General features: G+C 49.1%; 2 protein-coding genes; one reads left to right on the top strand and one right to left on the bottom strand.

The window, feature by feature from the left end:
* Positions 1-10,558: 10,558 nt before the first annotated feature.
* Positions 10,559-14,704, bottom strand: GSTUM_00005738001 (uncharacterized protein). XM_002837810.2 has 13 exons: positions 14,582-14,704; positions 14,420-14,508; positions 14,126-14,365; positions 14,009-14,060; positions 13,899-13,914; positions 13,814-13,828; positions 13,728-13,742; positions 13,600-13,666; positions 13,343-13,530; positions 13,118-13,287; positions 12,159-13,062; positions 10,868-12,103; positions 10,559-10,802 (listed from the first exon to the last, which is right to left on the bottom strand). The coding sequence occupies exons 1-13, from the start codon at positions 14,639-14,641 to the stop codon at positions 10,705-10,707; spliced, it is 3,150 nt and encodes a 1,049-aa protein (XP_002837856.1). The 5' UTR covers positions 14,642-14,704; the 3' UTR covers positions 10,559-10,704.
* Positions 14,705-15,695: 991 nt separating this feature from the next.
* On the top strand, positions 15,696-17,978 carry GSTUM_00005737001 (uncharacterized protein; the record flags this gene model as incomplete). XM_002837809.2 has 7 exons in its annotated part: positions 15,696-16,161; positions 16,222-16,417; positions 16,470-16,557; positions 16,614-17,009; positions 17,100-17,147; positions 17,220-17,258; positions 17,361-17,978. Exons 1-7 carry the CDS (start codon positions 15,774-15,776, stop codon positions 17,976-17,978), a joined length of 1,773 nt encoding a protein of 590 aa, XP_002837855.1. The 5' UTR covers positions 15,696-15,773.
* Positions 17,979-19,033: the final 1,055 nt, after the last annotated feature.

Genomic DNA, 19,033 nt, shown 5'->3' with positions numbered 1-19,033 from the left:
AGGTCTTGAGGGCACTAAACCCCATCCCCCTAGCCCTTGCTATGCGATCGCAGTCTGCAAAAATTTCCCCCGCATGGTACTGGGCAGCGTTGCCAGAATCTGCAGCCACCATGATGACCCCGTCATCAACATATGAGATCACCAATTGTCGGACCCCAGGGGAATAACACATTCGCGGTGTGAATATATCCGCTACGGAGGCCCCGAAGAGGAATGGAGAGAGGGGTGAGCCCTGAGGCACCCCTTTGCTGACATAGTAGGTCTTAGAGACGCATCCATTAAAACGGAAACGAATCGACCGACAGGGAGTCCACCTTCGCACCCACTGGCACAGGTTCAACGGACACCCCCGGGCGACCAGGAAGTCGGACAGGAGGTCAACATTAATGTTATCGAATCCTCCCTCAATGTCCATGGACAAAATCAGCCGTTTATAGCCCTCATTATGTCGTAGAAATTCGAAGACCACTACCCTGGCATTGTGAACCCCCCTCTTCCGGCGAGAACCAAACTGCGTCTCCCCCAGGTCAAGACACGTAGCTAATCTTAACAGGACCACACGTTCCACAACCTTTGCAGGGGTTGGGAGGCGGTGTATCATTCTCCATGACTTGACGACATCGTACCTGGGCTTGTCAATCTTCGGTATGAGCACCACTTCTGCCCTATGCCAATCCGCAATATCGTGACGTAACCCATAGTTGACCAGACGTCGCAAAGTTGTTGTATCCCTCCACTTCCAGAACCATATGAAAGGATACCCAATATCATCTTCACCTGGGCCCGTGTTCGTAGGGGACCTAGCAAGGGTGATCTCCATTTCCTGAGCACTCTCCATATCAATGATGGAGTCCTTCCAAGGAGCAGGGTCGCCAGTGGACAGCTGTTGTACAATTAAGTCACCGATATCGAAATGCGTCGTGGCGTCGGACCCGTCTGGTCGGGCCATGGAGGGAAGTGTTCGCTTGGCTTCCAACTTTCGTGCTAACCGAAAAATATCCGGGTCCTGACTCTCAGCTATCTTGGTCCTGATATGTTCGAACCTGGCCCACAACAGGCAAGCCCGGTACACACTCCTGACCAGTTTGTAGTCCACCGTCTGCTCCGCCTTGTACTTGGAGTACTGTCTTAGCTGAGCCACGTCCAGCCTCATTATTTCTAATTCTGGTGTCCACCACTCGCACCGACCTCTGCCAGTGGAGGCCCGCGGGAGTGCATCCACCATACGCCTCACCCCTTCCCACAACCTCTCATCTCCCACCTCTTTAAGGGCATCCAGCTGCTTCCCAACCTTTTCTCAGACTGCTTTCTTCCAAGCCGGCCTCCAGCGCATAATATTGTCAGGGAGGTCCACCTTCAGCTTAAGGGCTTAAGCACTATGCTCACAGCCAGCAGTGTCTATGTATCGATGTTGGACATATGGTGCCTGGTGCAGGCAAAGGTCAATTCTGGAAATATCTCGAAAGGTTGGCACTGTCGGAGGTACCATATTCATATCGCGCGTCAGGGCCGTGAACTACTGCTTCAGCCACCGTCCCCCTGTATTGTTATAGTCCGCATTGGGGTCCCAGTCTTGATGTCTGGCATTGAAGTCCCCAAACGCAATGTCAGGTTCCCCAAGCTCATCCAACCACCGTAAAAACTGGTCTTTGGTATAGCTGGGTCGAAAGTAAACTCCAGCGAGTACCTTCTTTGCCCCTTTCTCCCAATACCCAATCTGAGCACTCCCTTCCCCATGCCTCACCACCTCAAACAGCCCACAAATGTGGGACCGTACAAATACCTCAACACCTGACCCTTTAACAAAGGAAAACAAATCCCATCTATCAACATCCACTGGTACATGTTGTCCCTCTTGATCAACAGGAGGTTCCATCATAAAAAATAAATCAACAAAAGAAAACAAATCAAACGCCAGTGCCCGATTCCGACTACTCCTCCCCATGTTTAATGCCAATGTCGTAATAAGCATTAAAAGGGGGCCTCAACTGATCCACTCGGGCCACAAGGGCCAGAGGCATAGGCGGAGCCGGTATCCGGATCTCAGGCAACCCAACTCGTTTCCTCATCGCGCGGTTTGGTGGCCATACCAGCCCTAGTTTTTAAAATCCCACGTACTGGGGAGGGGGAAGGCTGTTCCGGTTCCTTACCTTTAGCCTTTTCTGACTTACGGCGGGGTGTTTCGTCCTCCTCATCACTGCTGAATTCGACCAGCCTGGGTGTCGTGGACCTTCCACGGCTGCGGCATTTTCTTCCTCTATTTCTTTTTGCCCTCCTGCCCTGCTGTTCCGGTTTTTTGACAGGTTCCCTGACTGGTCTTTCCAGTGCAGCTGTTTCTTGTCCAGCAGGCAAGGAAGGGGGAGTCGGGGATGACGATTTGATACCTGGGCATCGCTCATATCCTGTGAAGTGGTCCATTCGGTCGCACAACCAGCACTGTCTCCTACTATGTCCACAGGCTTGACCCACCCCACTAGGACAGGCCAGCTTACTGTACATGTGCTCTTGAGAGAAGTGTTCTCTGAAGCAGAATCGGCACCGAGGGGGGCGACCACATGTCGCTTCGAAGTGTCCAGTTTCCAGGCACCTACCACATACCTTAAGGGGACGATGCTCTTCAAAAACTCTGACATTGCAGGCTCCTCCTCGCAACCAAATCTTTCCCTCTGCCAGTCTTTCCTTGACGGTCTCATTATTTTCCACCACGAAGCGGATGCCACAACTTGTAGCATTGGCCTGCCTCATGGCATGTATGGACCCCATAATATCGGGCCGAGACACAGTAACTACACCAGTATTGGATTGCTCCAAGTCAGTGCGAAGGCCATCAAAGGCCGCGCTTCCAGTCCATCCTTCCACCCTCCAAATTGATCCCCATCCTGTGTCCGCGAGCGGGACACCAGAAACAAAAATCTTCACCTTTTCCAGGTTCCTCTGGAATTCAAACTCCGGGAGTGACAATTCCCTAAGCAGATCGAGCCTGGCCTTGTCCAACCTGTTGCCTAGCTCTGTCACGGAGTGTGCCGCCAAAGTCAGGAAGATGCATCCAATTTCCGGCCTGACATGCCCTGCGCGAATATAAGGAGCATTTTCCCCGAATCTTTCCCTGATTGGAAAAGGTCACATTGATCCGATTTCGGATTGCCTCAATGTCGACACCCTCTGGCAGGGCAACCTTCTTCCGTGTGGTGAAGCGCATGGTGATGTGCCTCCCTCTAGTATTTGGGGTTGGCGATGAGTGCAGTGGTGGTGGTACCGAGTTCAGTCGGTCTGGGGGTCCCATTGGTACCTGTCGGTATTCCTGTTGTGTCTGAGCCGCGCCTACCAGGACACTGGCCAGTGCTGCTGGCCTATATTGAGCCGTTGTAGTAACAGGTGTCACAACCTTTGGAGCCGATTCCTGTTTATCAGCCTTCCCCTGAGTCTTGGCTGGGGTCGCCGCTTCCCTTTCTTTACCAGCCTCTCTGGCAGCCTTTCTTCTCCTTCTGGCACCACCACTCGGGCATTTGCCATGCTTCCTTCGCTCTTTCTTTTTATCTTCTTCCTCCCCCTCCTCCTCTTCCCAGTGAATAGACTTGCCTTCATCTCCACGGGCTACTCACAAGACTACTCCCCCCTCATGGGAGGAGCTGCCGCTGCTGCTGGACTGGTGGGATGAGGCCACTGATGTGGGTTGAGCAGGACTTACCCGCTCCTGTGGGCCAGCATGGGGCTTGGGCACGTATGCCATTCGTTTTACTACCTCCATAAAGGAGGCTTTAGCAGTAGGAGCCTCCTCAGAGGCCTCCTTTATTTCAGGGGTAGGGGATGGTAGGGTAGGCTCCAAAGAAACATTGGAGGTACCATGAGGTACAGCTGGAGAGGATCGGCGGTGCGGGGATAACTTTACCTGAAGGGTTTCAATTTCCTCCCCTTGCCTGCCAACAATGTCGGTCAGTGCTTTTACTGCCCGTTCCAAGACGTGAACTCGACTCCAGTAGTTTATCCCGTTCCTTGGACCTCCATCATCAAAGGTGGGGCCAGTTTTCATCCAAGTTCGTACGTCCTGTACTGTGTCGTCTTCAATCGACCCAGACTCCGAGTAGTGGAGAGGCTGAGTATTGCCAGACCGGATGTCCTCTAGACCTTCCAACATGGACCTGATTACACTACCTGAGCGGGATCCGGGAGAAGGAGTCCTACCAGCATCCAGCATCTCACAGACACCTGCCATGATTGAGTCCGCCTGGGCCACCACAGTGTCAGCATCCTCAGGTTGGGTTTCTGGGAGCTGAACTTCCAACGGGGTTGAATCACCACTAGAGGTCTCCACGAGGTCCCCCAGTTGGCCTTCGGGAGGTGACACCCATCGTCCAGTAATAGGCAGAGGTGATGACCCCATAGCTGGTGAAAGGGCATGTATGCTATCGCCTAAACCAGTCGCCTCCAAGTTGCGCCCATCATCCAGCTCCATAGGGGTGTCCCTGGCTAGCACCTCAAAGGTGGGTAGGATATTCTCAGTTATCAGCGGGGATAGGGAAGGGGGTGTGGCCTCGATTGTAGATGGGAGCACCACTGGTGGAGGGATGGCCAGGCACCCATGGTGAATATCTAGGGGCAGGCCATGAAGAGCGGGAACAATCTGTTTCTTCCGTCTCTCATCAACGTTGATAGCCCTCAAGAATTGGGGACCAAGGAGAGGCGCAGCAGATCGCTTAATGGGAGATGCTGACCGTGTCCGTCGGCGTGTTCCAGAGGCAGGAGGGTTATAGTCCTCGTCATCGGGGTCGTCCAGCCTCAACTTCGGGGTTTCATAAAGAGACCTTTCTCCCTAGGATATTCCTGCCAGGAAGGAGGGAGTCGAGGAGCTGGTCCCGGTATTGTGGACCTGGCGGAAGAAGCTGGGCATCTTGCTTTGGACAGCCCTAGCGAGAGGAGGAGTAGCGGACCAAGAGCTGGCCTCAACCGTAGTTGCAGTGGAGTTGTCCTTGGCGGGTGGGACGGAGGATTCAGGGACTATAGCCTGAGAATCTTTAGGAGGGGAAAGTGTGGGGGCTGGAGAGTATTCCGAGCTACGGTCCGAGTTGAAGCGAACGAAGAGCCCTGTGGTAGTGTCTCTGCTCAAGCCACACGTGGCTGAACAACCTCTCCCAATCAGGAAACCTCTCACCAAAACCTCCACTTCTTTCATCATAGCGACGGTCGTGTCAGCAACCGTTTGCCGAACCCATATCAAACTGCAGGTTCACCGCATTCCGACACCCGTGACAGTGGTGAAACTGTAGGAAACTAAAGTTCCCTTTGGGTGCAACATATGACAGTGTAGTTGTGGGGATGAGGCCACGGCCAGCCTCAGTAGCAGGTGCAAGAGACAGAGCCACACGGGCTGTCTCAAGCGAGGAGGAAGGGTTGGAGTTGAACCGAACAGGCGACGACATCCTCGAAGGGGGGGGAGAATCCATGGAGGAGGAGGCTGTCGAAGACGCCATCCTCGCCCAAACTATACTCAGTGATTACCGGGACCAGGCCACGGATATCTCACACTGAAGCATCTTCTAAGCGAGAACAACTACTTCTAACCGACCGCCCGAAACGAAAAACACAAACAACTAACAGTAGATGAAGTATTTATCACGAGCGAAATAAGGTAAAGTATTGGTTATGCTCACTTCCAACACGGAGTGCAAGAAGTAGGAAAAGTACTTAGAACAAAGCATAAAGAACCTATCTTCCTCGGCCGTATCGACCTCCTTATATAATGTTCTTCCCACCTTTAGTCATGTGACTTAAAGTGGTCACATGTGCAAAACCAAATTATAACAAACTAATCATGTGACCAAAGTAATCACATGATCAAAACCCATGACCTCATAGTGAGGTCATGTGCAAAACTCATAAACCAATTATAACACAATAAACAAGTCATATGACTCAACTGAGTCATATGCGCGAAACCCATGACCTCATAATGAGGTCATGTGTGAAACATAAATCATATGTGCAAGGCTTACCCGCAAGGCACCCTCGCAAGGCATACTCGTCAGGCGCACGTCCCATGACTCATACTTGAGCTATGTGCGAAAGCATTACAAATCCCACACATACAACTCATATAATCCGAATGAGTTATATGCGTGAAATAATAACATACCTGTGACTCATACCCATTTGTCATGTGAAAACCTTTTCCATACTAAGCCATGTTCGTGACACCCTATTATATGAAAAGCTTTCTTCTCTGGGTATAATTAAAATACTTTACATAGGCAACTCACATCGAGATAGTAAATTAGCCCGCGCGTGCTACTATCCATGGAGGAATGCTTCTCCAAGGTGTATTGGCAACTCAAAGGTGTTAGGTTTGCTAATGAAGTAGAGAGCTTAGGAGTGATGGAGAGGACCTAGCATAATACAAACCTACTTGAGTATATGTAACCTTTGATTAGTTTCATTCATACTAGACATGAACAGATTTGTGTATTTAAGACTACCTAATTCCAAGATTAAAAGCAGCAGACTTCAACTGACTGTATTTTAATATACTTGGTTGAACAGTTACTTCTTTTAAGTTTTCTTAGTATGCCTTTAAAGCCTTCTTTAGTTCACAGCTCTTGCCTCCTCTCTGGAAGAGTAGGCTACCTGTCTACTATTGTACTCTATCCAGTAATGTGATTAGTACATAGTGAACATGTTACACTGGTGGGAGCAACAAAACCTACAAGTTACTCATGATAGAAAGCTGAAACTTGTCATAGTTATTAAGACAGTTTCTGCATCTAGTATTTTACAAGCACCATTTGTGATTAATAAGGGAGCTAGTTACTATTTGCAATAATATGAGAACATAACATAAAGGGAGAAAAAGTAGCAATTCAGTTATTCGCCAAAGGGGAAGTCTGATGATCAGTTAACATTGGACTGATTCACTGATCTTTTTGAACTTACATCTGCAATTGTAGCTTGGATTGGCTTACCACATCTTCTCATCTTTGATGGCCATGGATCTCCTATTACTTTTGAATTTCTTCAATTCTGTTTTGATAATAATATCCTTCTTCTTTGTTTACCTTCTCATTCTATACACCTATTACAACTACTAAATGTTGGGCTGTTCAGTCTATATAAGCACTATTATAGACTCACAGGCGATAAGTACCTTCATTCAGGTTAAGATTGAGAGGAAATCAAAAAGGTAACATTTATCCCCTTCATTACCGAGGTACATGATAAGACTATACAATCTACAAGTATTCAGCAAGCATTTACGCCAACTGGAATATGGCCACTCAACCCCTGTCCAGTATTAGGCAAGATGGCTCCCTATTAAGAATACCGGGATCCGATACCTATGAACTACCTAAAGTAGGATAACCCCACTCAGAATCGTAATCTCTTGTCTCCAACACCCCCCTCTTGCCCCCTTATGGGGCCCGTACATTATCATATGTATTAATATCAGTTGTGTCCTGTGACTATAATGCCACAAGATTGAAGGTGTAAAAATAACACCATTTACGTCACTGCTGTCCATTCAACTGGATCCTGTTCGCAGGTTGTATGAAAGGGGACCTTTGACTAGGTCTGGGAAGTAGAATGGAGTGAATCCATCAACTACTTGGAGAGTTACTAGGCTTTGAAGATGCAATATCTCTGGCATAGGCCGTAAGTAACAAAACGTTTTCACATCACGAGATGATATCAAATGGTAGATAATTTCAACGAGAAACCAATACATTCGCACCTACCATATAATAACCAGAAGAGTCTAGAACTCTGAGGAACACTACTACAGAGGCCAATGGAGTTCACATGGTATTACAACTGGGTTCAGGAATAATCTATAGTTGTGGGAATAATTCCCAATTCCAGAATGGCAATTCTAATCCTATTACCCAGAACAACCAAGAGTTGCCGACCGAGAGATTATCTGTCAATCCAGTAGAATAGCCTCCTGCAAATTAGTAGGAAGTCTTCTGGAAGAAATCTGTTGGTTGAATATGGAGTTATGGAGGTTCAAAGTCAGATGATCCAAGAAGGTTGCAATCACCACTACCTCTGCAGATACAACTCGCAGCTGAAACTGATCATTTCATCAAGGACAGAGACAATTGGGGCCAACACAGCTCGACTAGAGAACTAGGCCATAAGTCTAAAGACTCTGATGATTGGATAATTACTATTAGAAACACCATGGCTACTAGTTATCAATATCATAAGTACCGAAAGAGGGTGTTGTAATTTTCGGCGTCTCGAGGTGTTTGCATCTTTGAAGAATACTTGACATTACAAGTTATAATCAGAGAGGTACATTGTTGTATAATAGCTAAAGGTAGTCCATAAATACTCAGATGGGAAATATAAATATTGAAGTACCTCTCAAGCTTATAGACATCATCAAGCAACACAGAAGAGACCTTAACAATATAATATTGTCTTCACGATTCTATTCTACTTTACCTACCTTACTTTACTCTTAGTAGTCATAAACGAAACGAGTATAATCCACACCTTCCTAGACAATCTCCGTCTACAGGAACAAATCTTGGTTGGTCTAGACAACTCTGAAGTCTATCAGGTTGTCCACCTAATATTCCCGATACTTCCAAACATCTCCATACCCTTGGTTTGCTCTGTGCCCTATGAACTGCCTGGGATATTAGAGGCCATGTAAAATCTGGACAGGTAGTACTTAATAGCCTGATATTACTAAGCTTGGTACCAAAAGAGGAGAAGACAGCACACAATTGAGTTCCTGGGATTTTGTGAAATTTAGGCCATCAGCTTGAGATAGTGATTACAGAAAAAGAGATTTACCTTGAATCAAACTACAAGCTCTAAGGCACCCAAAAGATCTTCAATGCTACTGACAAGAGGCAGTTGTCAGTGGCTCAAGTTCTTGGTAGAGCTGAGCTTATAAGACTATGAGATATTCCCCTCACAAAGAATGAAAAAAAAGAATGAAACAAAAGCCACCTCTACCAACACCTAAGGTTAAGCGTACTTTTACAAAGAAAACTATTATCCAAAGAAGAAGTAAAATACCATCAACTCCCCCTATTCACACCACTCCTCCACTGATACAGGAGGTAATAATTGGCGATATACCAACGGTTGTCTTTGTTGATCCCAGCTTGGAAGCCAGTGATACCAAGTAGCTCAGCGATGAAAATTGGAATTCACCACCTCTGAAATCCCACTGACCCCCACAGTCCTATCACCTTTCAGTAAAACTGAAGAAACTCCTTCCTGACCACCCCTTGCATATGTTACTTTGTTCCCGCATGCGATAGTATTTCTTTTTCTTCCTTTCTTCCAACTTTGAGGTCTCCAGTCTCCCAACCTCCTACCTATTTTTTCATCTTTTACTAACATTTTTCTTAGTACCGGTTTGACTGTTTATTTCTATTTTTCAGGTTCTCTGGGTTTTTTCAAATCTTTCCTTATTCCCAAATTGTCAATTGGGTTGTTTTTGGGTTCATTGCATCAATTTCAAACTTTCTCTTCTACCGGAAGCTCCTGTGAGACCCTTGTGTCAGTTCACGGACCTGTGTCAGTTCACGGCAAATTATGTTAGACCCGAAAGAGCGCATAACTGTTGGAATATCGAGTGAGTAGCTATGACGTTCAACCACTCACCAGGTTTCCCTATCACATCAAGAGTCTTTGGAAGATGAAGTAAGGCTAACAAAGTACTCTGAACAAAAATCAAAATCAACACTAGCAACCCCACCATGTCTACTACCATGACCTTGAAAGCGATAATGAGTTGTCTGAAATATTGGCAATAGTCTCAACTGTGCCAATGCCCCTCTATAGCAATCGGTTGTATCACATGCATCATAGACTGTTGCAGCCCCCCTGAATGACATTACCCGTGTCAAATCCGCCAGCTAAATGCCGTCATTTGCCTCTTTTGATTTTATGCGCCTGTTCCAAGGCTGTATGAAAGACCATTTTGCCAGTTCAGATTGCATCAAGCTGTTTCATGACCAAAGGGGTGCAAGAGAGACTTTTCATCCTATGATAATATAAAGGTCGAATCCGTCAGCGTCTCCAGAACTGTTTAGGGTGATTTTAGGGGAAATCCAGCGAAATAGCCCTGAATCTCCCAAAGAATAATAATATTATACCAGGGGCAATACCTGAGCTCGGGCTGCTGTTTCTACTGCCAGGGCTCAGCATGCTCCCTGAAGTCTGGTACGTGTTGGCGCAAAGCCAATATGACCAACAGCAGGTGGGAACTCTGGATCCGTTGGGGGTAGCATACCTTGGAGAGGGTAGAGGTTGTAGCTTAAAGCATCTGGCCCAAGCGTTAGCATCTATTCTTCGGTTCAACCAAGGATTTCCCAAGGCCCCCACCAGCTCTCGCTTTGTAAACTGCTTTAATAGCTTTATCGCTAGGGTAAAAATGGACACTATGACCTGTAGGGACCGGGAGACAGAGAGTCTACGGGTTACGGTGGAAGCACAAAACAAAACAACAGCAGGAGGTCTACTACTACTATCGAGTGATTTTTCGTGACTATTATTAAAAATCTCCTATCATAACAAAACTCAGGGTTATTTCGGTATCATAGACTTCTTACGATTCTCGAATCACGAGCAGGTTTGAGTGTGAATTCGAGGGTATCCATGCATATTAAATTTTTATAAACAAACCACCAAACGGTAAAATACAAATAAACTAAGGCAAACGTTCTCATTCACCTTCATTCAACCCCCACTTCAAATAACCAACATCTCCTCCTCAAGTACACCATAAAGCCTCTCAACGGTAGCGACAGCATCCAACAGCCCTTCCGAAATCCTGCCGGTAACCAACGCTATAGCAGCACTCAAATTAACCTCAACACCCAACATTAAGAGAGCAGGAAGGGGGAGAACAAACCATAAGCATAAATCAGGGCAAAGTCCTCATCAGAATCCCCCTCCGTCCCGCGAACCCTCTTCCTAAACTCAAACAGCCCCGCCAGCAAGCGGTCCCTGGCTCTGTCCGTCTTGGGCAAACTCCCCGGCAACGGGAAACCCAACTTCATTGATCCGGCCAGCACGTAGAACAAATGACTGATCCGAGCGCAGAGGTCCTCCCTCTCGCGGCGGGTGTGTGCCAGGATCTCCGCTTCGCGGCGGTTCGCGCGCGGGTCTCTGGCAATCATGACTGCCATGCCGTGGAACGCGTCTAGCATGGCTTGGCTAGCCACGATGAGGTTTTTGTAGTCCCTTTCTGGGAACGGGCCTTTTAGGCGGAATTCGTGCGGGGCAGAGTCCGTTAGGCGACTAAGACGGAGGAGGGCACTCTGGAGTGCGTGTTCTTCGGTTATGTTCATGTATTTCTTGTGGCGGCTATGGTGGGTAGGGTGGGTGGTAGTGGGTTCTAGTAGGCTGAGGAGTGGATCGTGACGCCAGATTAGGGCCATGCGAAGCCAAAGCACGCCGAGGCCATTGCGGAGTTGGTTCCTCGCGCTGGTGGGCCAAATCGCGAGGTTTATGAAGACACCCCAGAGGACGCCGACGGTTACGGCTACCGAGCGGTGGAGGACTATGTCGGTAATTATCGGGCTCGTGCCACCCTCGTCGTCGTCATCGTCACCCCCGTCGGCTGAGGAGGTAGCGAGGGAGTAGGCGTAGAGGACGGAGAGGTTGTAAGTCAGAAGGATGAAGCGGCCGAAGGTGGCTTGCTTCCAGGTTAAGATGATCCAGAAACACGGGACCGAGACGGCCCAGCCGAATAGGGAGAGTGTATATGGGTTTGTGGAAAAGACGAACCAGGCGAAGAGTGCTAGGATCGACCCGAGGAGTGTTCCCAAGACTCTTGCTTTGCCGGAGTTGTTGGTCTGGCCGAGGGTCATGGAAATGACTATCATGTAAGAAACCAGGCCCCATTCCCCGCGCCAGTGGGAGTATATCGGTCGTGTCTGCGGTATGAATGCTGGGAGAGCGTAAATCGCCGCTCCCACGCCGACCTTAATACTAAACCGCACGTTACGCTGTCGGAATAAGCTCAGCGCTTTCCACACTTTATACGTGAACGGCACGCCGACTTCCGGAGCGACGTTCGGGATGGTCTTTGCGCGCTTGAGAGTGAAGTCATCAGCGTTGTTAATATTGTCCGTTGAGGCCACGACTAGAACAGAGGTGTTAGTAAACGATCGAGGGGATGGCACGGTCATGGGAATCACAATTTTCTTCGGCGGTTTTCCTGGTCTTCTTGGATTTCCAGAACTTGGCCCACTCCCACGAACGCGGTCTCCTCACCTGCAAGTCTTCCAGTTCCTCGAGAAGGCTAAGAAACACAAGCATCTCTTCGGCAAAATAAAGTAGACAGTACGAAAAGTACCCGCAACTCGCTGCAATCTCTTCTACGTCTGCGGCCTCCATCATCGGGCGTTCTTTTGTCACGACCTCACTTTTATAAAGCGTGTTGAGCGCTTCGATTCTGGTCGCCGAGTAGAGTGCTATTGCCTGGCCTAGACTTCCTCTGAACTCCCTGTTCACATGGATCCTGTGCGTTTCACTAGAGTTGAATGGTAGATCGTCAAGCATGAGCTTTAGAGTGTACGCAAGTGACTTCATGGGAGGACCAAGATGGAAAATAAACTGGTCGAATATTCTGATTGGTGCGGTGGGGTCCTCTTCCAGCGTAGAAGTACCACTCCCGGCAACAGAAGCGGCCTTGGAAGTTGAAGCGAGGTGAGCAGGAATCGCGATCCTGTCATGATCTGGAGGAGTGAAGAGCTGTGGACCGTCGGTTGCGTCCTCCCGAGGGCCCATGGAAATCCCCTCAGCGGCACTCGACCTTGCATCCACCTGCTCCTGGAAAGTGGCCAAAAGAGTGAACTGTGTTGAAGCGGCGCTCCTAAGACCACCAATATGTTGAGCCAGCCGCTGCATACACTCGATGAGTTGCTTTTCAACTATGTATTCTTGCTCCGTGCCGCGGAGGTAGTGCTCATACTTTGCTTCTTTAAGATGTTTCATCAATGATGTGAACACGGTCCTGTGGTTAATTGTGGAACTTTTGAACTTTTCCCCAAGTAACTCGTTCTCACTTCCCTTGAGAAAGCTGCGGGTGATGATAACCAACTAATATTGGGTTAGCATAGTCCATCGCTTGGTGGAATAAAGGGGGGCGTCATACCATGGCCGAGAAAGAGTCAGTAGACCTAATCATTAGCTGCCTAAGTTCTCCGATCGCAGATGTGGGCCACAGAGTAAAAGCCAGGAGGTTTGATATAACAATTGACATTATTACAATAGTGGACACCTGATATATCTTTCCCATGCTGAAATCACCGCTTTGGACATTCCCTATAGATTGTGAGCAAATAGGCCGTGTGGGCCAGTGGGCACTCTGTTAGGTTACCTTCTTTAGTTAAAATGGTAATAATAGATATAGAAGCCAACGAACAAGCCACGCTGACCGTCGGACTGGACATGGCGATCTTGGTGTATCCGATCAACCCCAGCCCACCGGCGCAGAATACAATGAGAACGATGGCATGTCCCAACCCGATTAATTCCAATTGATCGAACAACAGTGAAACTCCCATGCTGTTTGTTTAACATGGTTCACGTCAGCCACCGTCCGTGCCCTCCGGAAAAAACGTTTATCCGAAATACCTCCCGATAGAAACAATTGTGCTGTAAAGAAAGGCAGTCAATGCAAATATCGTCGCTTCGTGCATGCCTAAAGAGAGGATCAGAAACATGCAATCCGGCCGTATGCAGCGGGTGTGGGAAACACATACTCCCAGCGGACCGAGCTAAACCCCGTATCCAATCCTAAAATTTAGCAACAATCACTAAATGGCTTTCTCCATGATGAAATAATTACCTGGATGAAAATAAACTATCCGCCGGTACCGGGTCGTCAGCCAACCACATCCCACCCAACCAAGCGAGGACACACCAAAACCTACCGGCACATGTAGCAACCTAACCTCCCATCGTAACACAAATCAATACTCGTACTATCCGTCCCATCCCATCCCATCTGTAGCACAACCACCAGCAGGGGGAAGAACCATACCATATGCTTCCCATCATATCTTCCCAGGAGAGCCGAAATGGCAGGAACGAAGCTACCCCCCCCGCATTAGCTCTCCCTTCCCCTATCAACCAAGTGGTGGAGGAGGGAGGAACACACGTAGCCAAACTCCCGACCCAGTACGCCAAGGAACACTTGATAACCCTCTTCCAGATGTCATAATCCAAGCGCGCAAAGCAACTCTTCACCAACTTCCTCCCGCGCTTCAATGCCAACCTTATCATTCTTCTCCTTCGGAAGCTTGCTCCACCGCCAAGAAGTGGAGTTCTATCCGACACCTCGTTGCTATCATCATCATCAGAGTCAGGTGCGGGAGGGGAGGGTGTTTGGGTTGGTTCGCTGTGAAGATTAGCTTCGCTTAGCTCTGGGACGAAAGGAGGGAATTAGACTAACCTCCTAAGCGTATAATTCCTCGGAAGATTCGTCGAAGACCTATGTATCCGCAGGCCAGTTGCGGGAATTATCAGTGACGAAGAGCGGCTCTGCAGTTTCCCGTCAACCGACCACCATAAGTGTTAGTTTACTCAAGGGTACTCGGGGAGTTTAACTACGCACCATACCGGGCCTAACCCGCTGCTCGCCACGATCCGGGTTCGAATCCGTGGGCATCGACATTGCGGGGGGAGGACAATAAAAGAAAGCGAAGGTTGAAAGAAAAATTAAAAAGTTGGTGGTTTGCACTCTACTGGTATTGTGTGCACTTTCATACTGGAGTAGTAAAAGCGCTCGTACATTGTACGAGTAGGCGCTGCGCTGGTGGTCTTGATTTGTCACCAAGAGTATGGGTGTTGCTATTGGGCGCGTTTCAGCCCTGGTACTTGGATTGTGCGGGCTTGGCCGCTGAAAAAGGCGAGGAGCAGGGCCTTGTGTAGTTTGGCAGGGCTACCCCACGATCAGTTAGGGTTAGTTTAACAAGTTGACCGAATTTTGGACATGGGTTAACATGGTCCAAGATGGTCTAGTGTGCTGACCTGATAATAATATTGATACCATATCGCGTAAACACTAACCCGTCCTAGGAGCGTTTGTCCACGAATTCGGGGATTTTATCTATGGCTTGGCAGAGATTGTTGAATTGGATTTCAAGAATTTACGGTGCCTGCCAAGTATGATACTACGAGTACAAGTACAGGTGTGGGCAATTGGATAGAATTGGATAGGGCAGTATAGTACAAACACGCCTTCGCGACACTCAATTCAATCTTTACTCCACCTCCATTGGCTGTGCAAGTTGTTCGACAGTGTGGGAGTGCAAATACCAGTACCAGTACTCGTACTCGTAGTCTACCGGTTGGAAAACATACCCTACTTGTAACTTCTACTAACCAGCCAAGCTCAATAAGGAAAACTGCAGTAGACTTCTCGTGCGAGTACAGCGCCGGTAGCCGATACGGCGTCAGAGTCAGAGATCGGCGGCTGTGCATACAGCACCCTACTACGAGTAGACTATAAGAGTACTTATTAGTCACTCCGTGACTCAAGCTCTGAATCACCCAAATTACCTGTAAGCGGGATAAATTTAATTGAACTAGTTCGAGCACCACCTAACCCGCACCGTGCTACAAGTATAAGCCGGCCGTGACCCGAAACTTGCCCGGATCAAGCTTATAAAAGTCGTGAAAATCCTTGCCCCCGTTAAAATTTACCATTCATCAAATATCATCCATCACTCTAGTCGCCTCGCTCTCACAGCATACCACTACTATCGTACACCAGAGACAGATAAAACAAGCGAAACCATCTCTCAATGCCTCGCGGAAAAAAAACCGCCACGCCAATGATCCAAGCAACCTCGCAACAGACCCGCTTCAATCTCGAAGAAACTGCCTCCAAGGAATTGGACTTGAAGGGGGTGCACATTTCCATTGGGAAGAGGGAAATCATCTCCGATGCCCACCTCAAGCTATCTGCCGGCGTCCATTACGTCCTCGTCGGCCGCAATGGTGTCGGAAAGAGCACGCTTCTCCGCGCCATCGGGGAGAAGCTGATTCCGGGGATCGCTAGGAACTTGAGGCTTCTTTTTTTGCAACAGAGTTACCATTCCGACGGGGAGCAGGGCGAGGAGGGGGAGGGGGTGTTGGAGTTTGTTGTTAGGAGCGATAGGATTAGGACGGATACATTGAGGAGGTTTGAATGTGAGTGTTTGTGGCTTGGGCGGTAGCATTTGAGCGCGAGGACTAAGTTTTCTACTATAGCGCTTAAAAGGGCATTGGATAATACCGAGGATTCCACTGATGCTGTGACGGTTTTGAGGATGTTGAAGCATGAAGAGAGAATGGTGGAATTGGAAGAGGCCAAGAAAGCCGCTACTTTGAGGAGCGGGACGAGAGGAATGAAGGCTAGAAAGGAACTTAAGGCCTTAGAAGTTGTCATTGCCGAGGAGGAAGCCCAGTAAGCTCAAGCATTTGAAAGTGATACCGCTACGGTTGCTGAGAAACCCCAGGCTACAGATTGTCGACGACGGGACGGTGGCGGAGGAGACGGATGAAGCGATCAATACTCTAGGAGAACTTGAAACCGCTCTTGAGGCTGTGGGTACAATGAAATTTCGGTCTGAATCGAGCGTAAAAGTTAATTCACATGATAGATGTCTGCAGCAACCGCCGAAGCCCGAGCTCAACAACTCCTTCTCGGACTCGGCTTCACCCCCAAGATGATAACTCAACCCCTCTCCTCTCTTTCCGGTGGCTGGCGCATGCGCACAGTCCTAGCATCACTCCTCTTCCAGCCCTGCGACATTCTCCTGCTAGATGAGCCCACAAACTTTCTCGACCTCCCATCCCTTCTCTGGCTCGAGGGCCATCTCCAAACCCGGACAGAGACAACCCTCCTCCTCGTATCTCATGACCGAGCTTTCGCAGACACACTCGCAGACGAGATCATAGTTCTTCGCGAGGCGAAGCTAGAACGATTCCCGGGGAATCTAGCAGCCTACGAAACCACCCGCGCCGAGAACCAAAGGCGTTTAACGCGCATGAAAGAAGTACAGGATCGGCAGAAGGAGCACATGGAGGCCACCATCGCTGGCAACATTCGCGCTGCTAGGACCTCCGGCGACGACAAGAAGCTGAAGCAAGCCGCGTCGCGGCAGAAGAAACTAGACGAGCGTATGGGGTACCAAGTCGGCATCCGCGGGGGCAAGTTTAAGCTCAATCGCGACATGGCGGGCTTTCATAACAGCGCGCGCGACGAGATTGAGATCCCGCCGGACGACCCGGCGGCACGGTTAGCTGTTCCAAGCACCCCCGCTGAACTACGCTTTCCGGGACCGCTGGTGTCCTGCGAGAACTTGAGCTTCACATATCCCGGCGCGGAGGCGCCAGTTTTGGAAAAGATAACCTTGACAATCCACCTCGGCGACCGCATCGGTCTTGTTGGCCTTAACGGCGCCGGAAAATCCACCCTGGTCACCTGCCTAGTCGACACCCCACCAAGCAACGCGAGAATCACAGGAACACTAGCCCATCACCCCAAATCCCTCATCGGCTACTTCTCGCAAGCAGCCATCGACTCCCTGCCACAGGACCGGACCACAACGACATTATCACTCCTCGGTGGCGATGAACACGAAGCCCGTGGCATCCTTGCTTCCCTCGGTCTGGTCGGCGCTACAGTATCCGAACTCCCCGTCTCCCGTCTTTCCGGGGGGCAAAAAGTCCGCGTCGCACTGGCACGGATCCTGCACCCGCCGCCACACTTACTCGTGCTCGACGAGGTGACTACGCATCTAGACGCCGATAGCGTAGTTACCCTGGCCGAGGGATTAAAAGCATATGGGGGGGCGGTGGTAATCATTAGCCATGACCGCTGGTTCATGAACGCTGTTGTTGAGGAGGAGGGGAAGAATGGAAGGGTTTATATGGTTGGTGGGGGGAAGGTTAAGCATCTTGCGGGTGGAGTGGTCGCGTTTGAGAAGAGGGTTAGGAAGAGTGTTAAAGGGAATTTTGGTTAGGCGGCGGTGTCAATGATTGACGTCGTGGGAAATTCTGCGGGAGGTTATTGGTCGTAACATGGGTTGGACCGTTTTGCGCCGGTTGGAAGCGATAAACCGTGCAGGGATAGAGGCTTATTGGAGAGTTGGGCGAATAGGAGTAGATAATAGTCTCATGAAAAAAAAAAAAAAAAGCAAAATTTAATGATAAACTCTAAGCCCAGTCCGAACACCTCTCCCGCGCACCTGGGGGCACCCTTGGCCCCCACAACCCCCACCGTTCGAGCGGTAGGATGAGTGTTTGTTCCTATTATAAAATCATGTGAAATGCCTAGCTGGCGTAGTAGTTAATATGTCAAGAACCAATAACCTCCTGTGCACTTAGAATGAGCCCAGGAGTTCAATCCCAGCTCAGGACGAAGTTGTTGAATTCTCCATCACGTAGGGCAGCATACTTCGGAATTCCTGCCCCACTGGAACTGGGAGAGAGAGAGGCGGCAGAATCCGACTCTGGACCTAAACCTTGAGGGGGGCGGACCGCGATCGGCGATTTTTTCCCCTTCCCCTCCTTGCTGATCCGTATCCTACGATAGCAGTTGTGATTCTTGAACACTATACAGGCTCTCTCGTACAACAAACACGTTCGAGCCAGCCTCTGCGGGATGCTCCTGACGCATTTCTGGAGGAAGAAGATAAAATTATTATGACTAAAACAGAAATAAAAGTAACTATTCATCATGCCCAGCCATTCTTTGACCCATGCCACAACATATCCGCGCGGACTGTAGGAAATATATCGGTATCATAGGCTTAATACCAATCCGCCAGATTTCCAGGCCAAACACAGCCTAAATTATAGGCACATTGCAGCTGAGCTGGAGGTTGGGACTCGCCAGCGTGGGTCTCCGCCCCTGTTATATTAGCTTACATAAGCGGGTCTCACCGATAGACCCTCAACTAGTTTTTCATTCTTCTTCGGAACAAGGAAAACAAAGAACACGATAGTTAGTATCATAGCTACAGTACTCCCACTACCGATGGCACAAGACCAAGGACTCAGACCCCCCTCTCTTGGC

This window comes from Tuber melanosporum, assembly GCF_000151645.1.
Source record: "Tuber melanosporum whole genome shotgun sequence assembly, scaffold_20, strain Mel28".
Taxonomy (NCBI): domain Eukaryota; kingdom Fungi; phylum Ascomycota; class Pezizomycetes; order Pezizales; family Tuberaceae; genus Tuber; species Tuber melanosporum.
The sequence above is the reverse complement of the archived record's forward strand: the minus strand, read 5'-3'. Positions and strand labels throughout refer to the sequence as shown.

What these genes read in the sequence shown, in the direction of transcription:
- GSTUM_00005738001 (XM_002837810.2), bottom strand. Translation starts at nt 14,641, where the DNA reads ATGTCGATGCCCACGGATTCGAACCCGGATCGTGGCGAGCAGCGGGTT. An exon ending in TACCATTTTAACTAAAGAAG is followed by an intron (nt 13,288 to 13,342) that starts GTAACCTAACAG and finishes CACAATCTATAG; the next exon opens with GGAATGTCCAAAGCGGTGAT. An exon ending in CTGACTCTTTCTCGGCCATG is followed by an intron (nt 13,063 to 13,117) that starts GTATGACGCCCC and finishes ACCCAATATTAG; the next exon opens with TTGGTTATCATCACCCGCAG.